This window comes from Netta rufina (genome assembly GCF_964035555.1).
Source record: "Netta rufina genome assembly, chromosome: 11".
Lineage (NCBI taxonomy): Eukaryota > Metazoa > Chordata > Aves > Anseriformes > Anatidae > Netta > Netta rufina.
The window spans coordinates 21,863,411-21,875,657 of record NC_140134.1 but is presented as its reverse complement, the minus strand read 5'-3'; the positions used below and the strand labels follow the sequence as shown (position 1 = coordinate 21,875,657).

The window sequence follows — 12,247 nt, the reverse complement described above, 5'->3', positions numbered from 1 at the left end:
CGGTCTGTCAAAGTTTGAACGCTCAGTGTTATTGCCCCCCAGTGGAAGCTGAAAAGGGAGTTGTGAGAGCAGCCTACTGTCCCCAGAAATGGATGTTGTCAGGCTGCAACAGGAATAAAAATTAACGCTTTGAATGTTGCAATAACAGATGTCTAATATGTCACAAAAGTGGAATCGGCTGCATGCACAGGAAGAGGTGAATGTCAGACTGTATCAGAAGGAACATAACGCTCAGGTAAGCAAGAAGGATTTCTACAACTACATATTCCCATGTGCATAATGAACCAGGCATATTAAAGACAAGATGTGATTGTAAATAAGCATTAGCAATTCCACGAAGAAAGGTCATAGATATTGCTGTTTACTTAAAACTTAATTGTGTGAGTATGTAAAGTGGCAATTATGCAGATAAGCTATAAAGTTTTGCAAGAAAATAAAAATTCATATAATGAATACTTGGGAGCCTCTTCATGTCAACCCTTCCCATCTCTTAATCTTGTGTCTACTGCTTTCACCTGCAGTAAGATCATAGTGTCACGAAACACAAAGGTGTAACATTCTCAGGAGATATGTACTTGTATTCCTTAAAAATAACTTGTATCATAATTGTTTTATTAACTGGTATTCATTTTTTTTGTCATCTTACTGTGTCAATACAATTCTCAAAAAGGTAAGTAAAACTTCAAGCTGTGGGGAACAAACCGTGGAGAAATTGAGACTTTCATTTTGAAATCCTTTGTCTTAAAAGAATAAGGATCTCTAAATGAAACCTGTCTGCTTTGAGCTCAAGTGGTTACCTCAGGTGGTTATCTAGCAGTGGTTACACAGCCTTTGTTTGGATGTAAACGCTGGACTGATTGAAGGCCCAAGACCCACAGTATAGTTCTCATGCGTTGGATTCATATGCATTACCAGGGTGAGTCTTGGGGTTGCTGGAACACTTGTCCATTTAAAGGTTGCTGCGCTTCATGCCAGTGAGGTTTTTTCATTACAGCTTTGGCTGTGGTGGTTGGGTTTCAGGGACTGTTTTAGTACTAGTTACTTCTACACGTTAGCAGACAGTAGGTAAGCAGCCTCTTTAGTGCTGTCAGCACTGAAAGTAATCTTACCCTGCAAATACTCCCCAAACCTTTATTTAAACTTATGTCAGAATGGCCTATTAGAGACACAAATCTGGAAGACTTTGAAATGTGCTTTTCTGAACTCAAGAATGATGGAGACCTAAAGTGAGGCCTCAGTATCACTGGGACTTAGGCAAGGCTTGATGCGTCTTTAATGGCTGTTAAAATTGTTGGTGTAAATTCATTAGCTTTCCTCATGTGAGTATAGTGTATTTATCGCTTTGTTTTGTTGCCTTTTTTTTTTTTTTTAAAGGAATTGGAGTTAGAAAATCAAGATTTGAAGGATAGAATGAGAGAAGTACAAGAGGAGCAAAGGATGTTGCTGGATAGAATTAGTGGGCTACAACTACAATTAAATGAGGTAAACTCAGTATTCCCTGCTTTACTGTGAATATTTCTGTATGTGTTGCTGTCATTTTGTTCTGCAACAGTCTTCGGTCTGTAGTAATACTCAACATGTGAGGAGATATTACAGCTTCATCCACTGATCCTCATAAAGTTGAGCAATAGCATTTATAGCTATACTTAATGTAATTGGAACCATGAGGTATTCTGGTATATTGTAATTTGGAAAGTAAACTCAATCTGCCATTTAAATGTAGGTGTTGTGTACAGGTACTTACAGCCACTGCTTATTTTCCAGTTGTTAGTTTAAATGGAAAATGAGTGAAAACTCTTCAGTTGGCAAAAGTGGGTGGGGAAAGGTTTTTCAATATAGGATCACTCTCTGAAATTTGAATTCCCATTTCATACCAGCCCCCTCCTACACCCTGAACAAACCACCTCCCCTCAACCAAACCATTCCTCCTGTTTACTATTCACACTCAAAAATCAGCATTTTTTAACTGAAAAACTCTACTCTTCCACCTCAATGGCATATGGTCTAGATAACTGAAAAGGTTTCTATTTGCTTAGTATGTATGTCATGAGATACTGTTTTGACAAACATCCTTATTTTTTCCTGTTGGCAGAGGTGAGGTGGTAAACGTGAGGGGAACAGCGTATCGGAAGCATGTAGTATTAGAAACTGGGATAGACTCATCAGCTAATGAACTGTGTATAAGCCCCTTGAAAACATTATTTTAAAAATGATTTGTGGGGGGATTTTTGTTATTTTTGCAGGAGCAAATGTTTGCAGATGATCTTGAAATTGAGGTATGATTATATCGCCTTAAAGTGTAAGAGAACTGTGAAATAGGGGAATTGTATATTGCATTTAAGAAATAGTATTTAAAACTATAGAGAAAAACAATGTATAAATGCTAAACAAAATATCTAGTAATATGTTCTCAGTTCATACAGCTGTATAGCATTTGTAATACTGCAACTAATATATTCTAATTCCAATCTCACCTCTAAAACAGACTTAATGTTGTAAGTATCTGTTTAAGTAGTGACTTTCATCAACGCAAGGCTAATAAACGTGCAATCTAGTTTATTCTCATGGTGTTGGTACATGTTCCCTTGACTCTTTCTTTGAGACTGTCCTTGTAGATGAGCAGCTTTGTAGAAGAATTTTAAAGTGAAGAATTCAAGGATTTTTTCAATGCTGATTTTGGTTGAAGTTCTCCCTAAACTACTTTTTTAAAGTTGCTTGAGATTTTATGAATCTGGTCATTCCTGTGGCCTTGGCTATTTGGCACTTTTTATTCTCTTTCAGAAAGATGAATTGAAGAAAATCCTAGCTACCAAGGAAAAACAGCAGGAAGAAAGCTTAAGAACTATCGAAGCTCTGAAAGCTAAACTCAAATATTATGAAGTACGTTGACTGATTTGAAATGTAGTAAGATGCTTGATATTTACTGTAATAAATACTTAAAGAACTTAGAATTGTTGAAAGGGTTATCTAATTTGAAAAGCTTTCTCTGCTCTTTGATCCATAGCTTAAACATGGAAAAAATTTGATGTAAGCTTTATTTTTTGTATTTCCCCCTGTTTGCTTTTAGGTTGACTTTGTGACATCTGGAAGTAACTTTGGAAATAGTAAGTATAGTTCTTAAATGTGCTATGCATGATGCAGTGTTAGAAAACAAAGTGTGTGTGTTTGTTTTTTTTTCCCTTTTCCTGTTGTTTTAACTATAGACAAACATAATGTGATTTTCCACGCTGTAGACCTCAGAAGGCAGGCAGCTGGGCCCAGTTGTGTTTGTACCTGAGTTCTAGGGCATTATTGATCACTCTTACTCACACGTGATTGTGGTCTCGTGAAATCTGGGTTGTAACTCTGGTATGTCTTCTAAGAGCATGAAAAACAAGCTAAGCAAGGTCTCTGCTCCAGAGTCTTTCCATTCTTCATTAACAGTGCTCTGGCTCATGTCTGTGAATTGCTTCTGCTGAACACGAAAGCTATGGTCATCATGAGGGCTTGCTGTAGGCAAGTTGAAGCACAACTTTAAATGCAGTACCTCAGCCTACGCTTCTGCTAGAAATAATTCCATTTCCAGAAACTGAAGTCTTTTACATTTAACTCTGAATACTTAAATACCAACCTACATAGCACAGTTGCGTTGCAGAGAATAAAATTAGGAAGGAAAAACATAGCTCTTGTGATTTGTGTTATTGTTTTTAAACAGACTAAATGCTATTTGCTTTGAAAATACAGGAAAAGAAGATGTATTACTTAAGCAAGGTCAAGCGTTTGCTGTGGAGTCACAGGTAATAAATATTTTCTCTAAGCAAAGTTCTAAGGTAGTTATGCTTGGGAAGGCTAAATATGCTCGTAAATGTATGTATATTAACCTGTTTCTGACAACAAAATTTTATATACTAGGCTTGCTATGTTTTTTTAACTGGTGGTGCCCTCTAGAGTTATGTTTGTGAAATGGCTTTAAATACTGTGAGGATATCAGTATTGCATGGCTTGTAATGGGCATTTTTAAACTGAATCAGCACATTGCTGGGTTAGCAGTCACACTTCCAAGTATAACTGGTTTTTCATCTCCATAACTTTTTCCTGCTTTAAATTCAGTTACAATTCATAAGACTTTATTTTCCTGCCAACTTAATAATTTCCTGCCAATTTTGTTTGCTGATAGCTAGCAGCCTTCAAAAATCACCCAGCCAAAGACCCAAACCCTGTCCACAATAAGTGGCTTTAAGCTAATCGTGTCAGGAAGTGATCTGAAAGTAGTAAGTACTTGCAGCACAACTGAGTTCCCCAGAGCAGGTCTGTGCCATGTAATGAGCATAGTGCCTGGTAGCAAAGTGATGGTTGGCAGTGAAGACCTCATAGCAGAACAGCAAATGTTCTTTTTTTTTTTTTTTTTAGATATCCTTTATTGGACAGAGAATAAAATGGCTATTTTCTTCAGTCATTTCTAAGAGGAGGTTCTGTTAACCATGACATACTCACTCTCTTCCAATTCCTTTTTAATGTTGTTTTCATGTGCTTGAGGGAGGGGACACTTACTAAATTCAATTTCTTTTAGCAGATGTATGATTAAATATGAATAATGAGGGAAAATAAAACGAATGTACTGTAGCTGCATTTTAATGTCAGTAGTGTCTGATGACTGGGAAAAAATAACTAGAATTATAATCAATTCTTATTGTTGAAAGCTGAAATATGGATTTTATAGTATGGGCAGGAATAGAATAGTGTATTTAAAAAGAAGCTCGGAAAATTTTATGCTCATATCAGCATAGATATAAAGTAGTTATGAATTTGACAATGCACATGTGCATGACTTGGGAAAAAGTGTGTATCTACTTTTGTGTCAATTTATCTTCAGTCTAGGTCTATGCTGAGACCCCTGGAGCTGTCCCTGCCTAACCAATCATCCAGTTCAGAGAAGGAAACTTTAAAGAAAGAACTTGACAACATGAGGACCTGCTATGGTGCAGCAAAAGAAGAAATAAACAAATTGCAGAGAGAACTGTCTCACAAGGTATCTGAATGTAAAGCTTTGGCATCAGAATGTGAAAGAACCAAGGAAGAATCTGACGGACAGATAAAACAACTGGAAGATGCTTTGAAAGATGTACAGAAGAGAATGTTTGACTCGGAAGGCAAAGTTAAGCAAATGCAGACCCACTTCCTTGCTCTGAAGGATCACTTGACTAACGAAGCTGCTTCGGGAAACAGTAAGCTAACAGAGGAGCTGAAGGATCAGTTGAAGGAAATGAAAACAAAGTATGAAGGAGCCTCTGCTGAAGTGGGTAAACTAAGGAACCAGATTAAGCAGAATGAATTGCTAGTGGCAGAATTTAAGAGAGATGAAGGAAGGCTGGTGGAAGAGAATAAAAGGTTGCAGAAGGAACTTGTTAAGTTGGAGATGGAGCGAGATAAAAAGGGAAAAAATGTCATGGAGTTAGAAGGACAGCTCAAAGAAACAGCAGCAAAGTTAGCCCACTCTGTAACTTCAGAGAAATTTGAAAACATGAAGAGTTTGTTATCAAATGAAGTAAATGAGAAGGCAGGGAAGTTAGCAGAGATGGAAGGAGAGCATGAAAAACTGCAGGCAGAGATTCGCCTTCTAAAGAAGGAATCTGAGACTCAGAAAGCTAAACTTGCTCAGCATATAAAGCCAGAAGACCATGAGCAAATGAGGAGTGGATTTGAGCAAAAAAGCAAGGAACTTGGGAAAACAATTTCTGAATTATCACAGAAGAATCAAGCGCTGCAGAAGGAACTTGAAAGTTTTCAGGTTGATAACAAGATGCTTAAGCAACAAATCCAAGTGTTAAAAACTGAAATAAAAAGCCAGAATGTGCCTTTAAAAATCCATGAAGAATTGAAAAAAACAAGTGATGTGACTGTTGGTGATCTGACCAAAAAGCTTTTTGAAATAACTAAAAAGTACAATGAAAGCAAAGCAGAAGCCGAAAAGTTACTGGTGGAGAAGAACAACTTAAGTGAGAACATCAGCCACTTCCAAGCTGTGTACCTGTCTCCAGAGCAGCACAAAAAAGAAGTGGAAGCTCTAAAATCTAGTGGTATTGAACTTGAACGTCAGCTTGCTGAGCTTCAGAAAAAATACGATGATGAACAAGAAAAAATGTGCAAACTAGTGTCTGAAAACACAGTCATAAGAGAGACTCTCAGGGATCAGTACGTTTTAGCTACAACACATGAAGAGATTAAAACAGTTTTGAATAACACACTAGAAGAGACTAATAGGGAGCTGTCAGATCTGAAGGAAAAAACTGAAGAGATAAAGCGAGAATTTGTGAGGGTAAATGAAGAAAATGGAACCTTGAAAAATCAGGTGAAACTTGTACAGAATCAATTACAAACTGAGTATATAAGCTTAAAAGATCATGAAGCCAAAGTGGCTACTTTAAATAAAAGCATGCAGGAACTTCAGGAAAACAATGCTGCAATAATGGCTGAATATAAGAGGGGTCAAGAAGAAATCTTACAGTTACACGCAGAAATTGAAGCCCAGAAGAAGGAACTTGACACAATTCAGGAATGCATTAAATCGAGATATGCCCCAGTTGCCTCCTTTGAAGACCGAGAACAGAGCTTTGAAGCTACAGTGAAAGAATTAAAAGCGCAGTTGCAGGAACAGGCGCAGAAGTGCAGAGAAAGTGAGGAGGAAAACATGAAGTACAAACAGGAGAACGAAAAGCTCAAAAATGGCATTTTGTCCATCCAAAATGACTTGCAACAGAACTATATCCTTGCCGAGAAATCCCATGAATTGGAAAAAATGTTTGCAAGCAAAATGGAGGAGCTGAATAAGCAACTGAGGGAATTGCTGCAGAAATACACAGGCAACAAAGATGAGAAAGGTGAGCTGCAGGAGAGTGCCAAGCAGAACGCACCTCTGCAGGCTCCTGTGGAGGGTCAGCACCTTTCAGTGGAACAAATTGAAGCCTTGAAGAAGGCGCTTGGTCACACTATAGAGGATCTAAAGGAAGCCCTCAGAAGTAAGAAGGAATGTTACGACAAAGAGACACTAAAAGTAGGAGAACTACAGCAGGAATTGTTGGATCTAAAACAATCTTCAATATCTTTGGTAGAATATACACAAATGAAGGAAATGCTGGAAGAAGAAATCAAAGCAGCCAAAAACAGTTTAAAAGAAAAGGAGGGTGAAAACCAAGTTAAAAATGAGGAAATCCAGAAGTTGCAAGCTGAGATTCAGCTTAATCGACAAGCTCTAACAGACCTGGAGAGCAAAGATGTGATTGACATGGCAGAATACAAATCCATGAAAAGTACTCTGGAGGCCCAAATTAATAGCATAGCTGAAGACTTGTCTTGTGTAAATAAAAAGTATGAGGAAGCATGTGAAGAGGCTTTGCAAGCTAAAAAGAATGAGCTTTCTTTAAAGGATGAAAAGGAATTGCTTCAGTTACGGAGTTGCAGTATTGAGCAAGAAATTAAAGACCAGAAAGAAAGGTGTGATAAATCACTGATGACAATTATTGACTTGCAGAAGAGAATACAGGAGTCAGCAAAGCAGGTGGAAGCCAAGGATAACAAGGTAGGCTGTCAGATTGTTAACAGTCCTAACACTTTTAGTGTAGTGGCAAAGAGCTAGGTTGCAGATGCAGTTATGTAGCTGTTCATGTATGACGGTGTATGGGGCATTAGGTATGCAGGACTGGCCCAAATCTGCAAAGCTGAAGTCTTGGCTTTGGTAGCATTATGCTAAGCTTTTCTAATTCCTTGTTAGCTTTTGGTATCATATGTTGTGGTCAACCCGATAAAACTACCAACCTGAGTTCCAGACTCTTGGGGTACAAGCTCATTCTTCCATCAGTTTGGTGGCTTGAATGTTTACGGTTGTCTTTTAAATACAAGAACTATTCCTGTCTTGGTTTCCAAGTGTTAATACACGTTATACATGTTAATGTCTGTTCTGTACAAAAGATGTCTCTCCCCTCACCCCCCATCTCTTAGCCAGTATAATGGCATGCCAGGACAGCAACTCTTCAGTGGTTGCCACTCTTCACCAGACTTTTTCTAAGTTAATATCATTTTTTCAATGAGGCATCCTTATGATTTTTTTCTTAATGTGCTTCTTTTAAAGATTACAGAACTGCTTAATGATGTGGAGCGGTTAAAACAAGCTCTTAATGGCTTGTCTCAGCTTACGTACACCAGTGGGATTCCTTCCAAGAGGCAGAACCAGCAGGTTGAAATGCTTCAGAACCAAGTAAAAACACTGCAACAACAGCTAGCTGTAAGTAATTCTGCAAGGTGTTGTCCAACACACAATTATGCTGCTTACAGTGATTCTTCTGTAGTATGTGGTCAGCAGAGCACGGTGGGCGTAGGCTTTGAGGAACAGCAGAGTATTCATAAATGTGCTTTTGTTTTTTTCTCTAACTACTTCTGTCTGTAAATCTGTTTGCTTCTTTGTGCATGCTAGAGTTGCAACATTTAGGAACTCTTCCAGTTGAAATGGGCACAGAGAACTTGTGCTTAGGAGATATGGAAAGATGCTGCTCTAGTTCATGCCAAGACCATTTCTGTGTGCTAGTTCCATGCTAATATTTCTTACCCAAAAAAGACGAACCATGTATTTTCTCACTCTGAAAGAAAGTAAGGTGGTCCTTTCTTAATGGATTTGGTTATTGTCTGTTCTCTTGTCTGCAAATGTTGTGAAGTGTATTACTTACCATTAAGCACTAACAGCGGAGGGGAACACTTTGTGCTAAGTGCTGTGGTTTTGTGCACAAATGCGTACAGTTTTGGCTCCTGTGACTTAAGTAGCGCTCATAATTAAAGCTACGTACGTGAGCAAAGTCAGGTATTAGTATATCTGTTCAGAAATAGGATGCATCTTCAATAGTATTTGCAAGGTTGGCCCTTGTAAGGCAAAGCATGCTTGAATTGTTTTTTTTAAACAGATGGCTAATGCTGTTGGTGAACAGGTTTTCTGTTTTAGCACCTGGGCTGGTACACTAGGTCAGCCTGTCTCTGACAGCCTTTCAGCAAAATTACTCTGCTGCAAATAACCAATAAAAAAGGTGAAAAAGTGACTTTCCCTGATTAGTGGAGGGGATATAGCTAACTTTAACCTTGAAATTTTTCTTTGTCTAGTGTGCAGAACCAAGGCAGCAAAGCTGGAAATGGGAAGAATAGGTATTGATTTAATGACTTCATTTCTTTTCCTTGTCTTCCTTTTATAGGATGCTAAAAGGCAGCATCAAGAGGTAGTTTCAGTTTATCGGACACATCTTCTTAGTGCTGTACAGGTATGATAGTCCCAAGTTCAGATTGTTTTACTGTGTCATCTGCATGTAGAGATACTTAAAACGTTTCCACCTGTCATGCTAGAAGACGTCAAACTTGAAAGTAGTATCTGTTAATTAGCTTTTTAAATTAGCAACCTGTTTTGAAGCTGAGTTTTAATTTTGAAGTTGAGAGAATGGACTGATCCCACAAAAAAGCACAATACAACTGTAGTCTTACCATGCTGTGTTCTTATGGCCATTTGTCTACAGTGTGATTATATATAGCAGGAACCTGCTTTGAGGATGATGATGTCTGGTGATGTGAGCATATTAATTCTGCATTATCTCACGTAATGTGGGAGAGAAGTCAAGTAGGAGCTGGAAATCTTAATGCAGGTCTGTTGAGTGGCTCTCGCTGAGTGAAGAGCTGAGCAACTAACTTGTGTTGTGCCTTCAGATACTTAAGTGTGCAAAAGAAGGACCGCTGCTACAGCAGCAAGCTGTTGCTTCCAGAGAACACGAACAGTATGTTTTTGTTTTTTTTTCCCCAAATCATATTTTTGTACAAGACTCTACTGGGCCAGAAAGGCAGACCATTCTTTCTCAAATGAGAAAATTGTAACAGGGTTCCTACAACATTTCAGATTTATCTAGAAAATGATGAAAATACAGCAATGAGTTAAGACTTCTGAGCAATTTTGAAGAATCTCCTAATAAGAGCTTATGAAGGGCTGACATTTTATGGGACTTTTTCCTGTTTTACTTTTTAACTAAGTGTTTGCTTGCTCTAGGGTCACATGGATGAAGATGTCCAGGCTGCTTTACTACAGATCATTCGAATGAGACAGGGACTTGTTTGCTGACGTGTTTAGTGCCGTTGTTCTTGAAGGCTGCTGCAGCTTGTAGGAATGCTGTGATTATGGTAGTGATAACCTTCATGAGATTTGTGTAATTGTGATAATACAGCTACAATTAGAACCCCAGAAAGTTACTTCATATAAAAAACAACTTTAAAAAATGAAATATTTTCTTCCAAACCAGTAAAATAGAGCTACTAAGTTTCAGAGCTGACACTTCTTTCAAGAGATTAATAAAGGATGTAGAACATTTTAAAATTGGTATGCAAATTGACTGTCAAAATGATGACATAGTAGTTAAATTATTTCAATGTCTGATTGACCACTTCTTAAAATGAGGCCTATACCTAGAAATTCCAGTTTGTCCTATAACTTGAACTCTCATGGTGTGGTTGAAAATAAATTATGTTCAAATGAGCTTGGATAAGTATTGTAGCTGTATAACTCCTTCAATTAAGAAAGTGACTATTTTATTTGTAACTTAAGCTGATCGACACTTATTGCAATGTGTTTAGAAAGTCAGCTGCAAAGCTCAATGGAGGGTATTTAGGTATACGCTGTAACTTGGCTGGCCAAGTTACAGACTTTATTTAAATAAACTTTAAGATGTAGTGCCTTTGCTTTTTACAAGACACAAAAATCAAATTTTCCATCAGAACACTAACTTTGTTTATCCCCTGACCCAAGAAATTTTTCATGAATGCTTTGTAATATTGATTACTGTAGGCTAAAGTAGTAGGACTGGAGTGTCATAGTTGGTAGAGCAGCATTTTGAAATAAATGCAATAGTTCTACTTGTGTATAATTTCATTCTTCATTAGACATAATATGGATGTAGACTGAGCAGCTCATTTAGCTGTACACTAGATAATTTAGTTGCTGGATTTTCAAACACTATCTCATGGAATTTTAAGGTATTTTCCTCCTAACTGTAAATTATGTACTATAATCTGATTATTTATGGGGAAAGATGCAAATAGTAAGATTAATGAAATGAGAATTTTTATTTGCTTGGAATCTACCTATTAAAGCAGGGCTTCATTTTTAACTGAAGGATGATATTCCCATAAGTAAGTTTTATGGCAGAAAATAATTTGGGACTATTCAAAGAAAGTAATTCAGAAGTGAGCCTAATAACATATGTTGGTGTTCTAATAGTGCAAACAGCGTGAGTGCTGTCGGTAGCCCTGTTAACTTCAAGCTACTTGGCTGAAAGCATTTGCTTATAACTAGCAAGTAGGAACCTGACATCCTGATGCAGAGAAGATGAGCTGCCTTTTCCATGTTCCAGAAAAATAAAGACTTAAGAAAGAACGCTGAATTCTTTGCTTCACGTTAATTGGGCTTCCCAACAAGCTGTCTCTTGCAGGCTTAGGTCTCCTTTTCTTTTTTTCCAGTGATGTTATATTTATTTCCTTTTGTGTCCCTTTTTGGGCAGAGTCATGTCATAGAATTGAAGAGATGACTGCCACGTAGAGGGGGATACAGAAAGTGATAAATGTGCAGGACAGTTTTTATTATATAAATACATTTAATATATTTACTAAATACGTCTGTAGTACAACAGATCTAGTGCTGCTTTCCTTTAATTTCTTAGAGGACTATTACAGAAAACATCTCAGTATATATACATTACTTTTAGCCAAATTCTTTTATGATTGCATTACTTGAAACTCTTATTAGAGAGAAATTGTTTTAATATACTAACTAACTCTGGCATATTTTGATATTGTATGTTTCTTTATTGAGGGAGTTCTATGTATGTTTTTCTAATATTTTCCCATATTACATTATTAATAAAATATTTTCTTCTTTTTTTTATTGTAGTGGTCAATTCTGTAAAAGGTAAAGCAATGTAAATAGTTTTGGCAAAGTAGTGGGTCATAAAGGATATTGAAGTCATTTCAATGCTCTCAAATACCAGGTAACACATTTATTTTTAGATGTCTGCTGGGATAGGTGTTTTTCGGGATTGGTGTTTTTCCATCTAATTTCAGAATTTGTGGTTGGTAAAAATTTTGATGATATTAATCAAGAATCAAAGATGAAGCTTCACCAGTTAGCTCTTCAGAGTAAATCTGCCCTGGCCACCTCTACATCAAACAGGGCATGCTGCCTGTTGTACCAGTCCCTAGG

At 37.3% G+C, this 12,247-nt stretch overlaps 1 protein-coding gene across 1 annotated transcript in view; it reads left to right on the top strand.

Moving 5' to 3' along the window:
• The window catches only part of UACA (uveal autoantigen with coiled-coil domains and ankyrin repeats), a 30,579-nt gene extending 18,652 nt beyond the window's left edge, over positions 1 to 11,927 (top strand). The window contains exons 10-18 of the mRNA XM_084293503.1: positions 149 to 235; positions 1,375 to 1,482; positions 2,782 to 2,880; positions 3,068 to 3,104; positions 3,724 to 3,776; positions 4,853 to 7,555; positions 8,105 to 8,257; positions 9,210 to 9,275; positions 10,046 to 11,927. Of these exons, the coding sequence (XP_084149629.1) occupies positions 149 to 235; positions 1,375 to 1,482; positions 2,782 to 2,880; positions 3,068 to 3,104; positions 3,724 to 3,776; positions 4,853 to 7,555; positions 8,105 to 8,257; positions 9,210 to 9,275; positions 10,046 to 10,117 (3,378 nt within the window). The 3' untranslated portion in view covers positions 10,118 to 11,927. The remainder of the gene's footprint in view (positions 1 to 148; positions 236 to 1,374; positions 1,483 to 2,781; positions 2,881 to 3,067; positions 3,105 to 3,723; positions 3,777 to 4,852; positions 7,556 to 8,104; positions 8,258 to 9,209; positions 9,276 to 10,045) is intronic.
• The last annotated feature ends 320 nt before the right edge of the window (positions 11,928 to 12,247 follow it).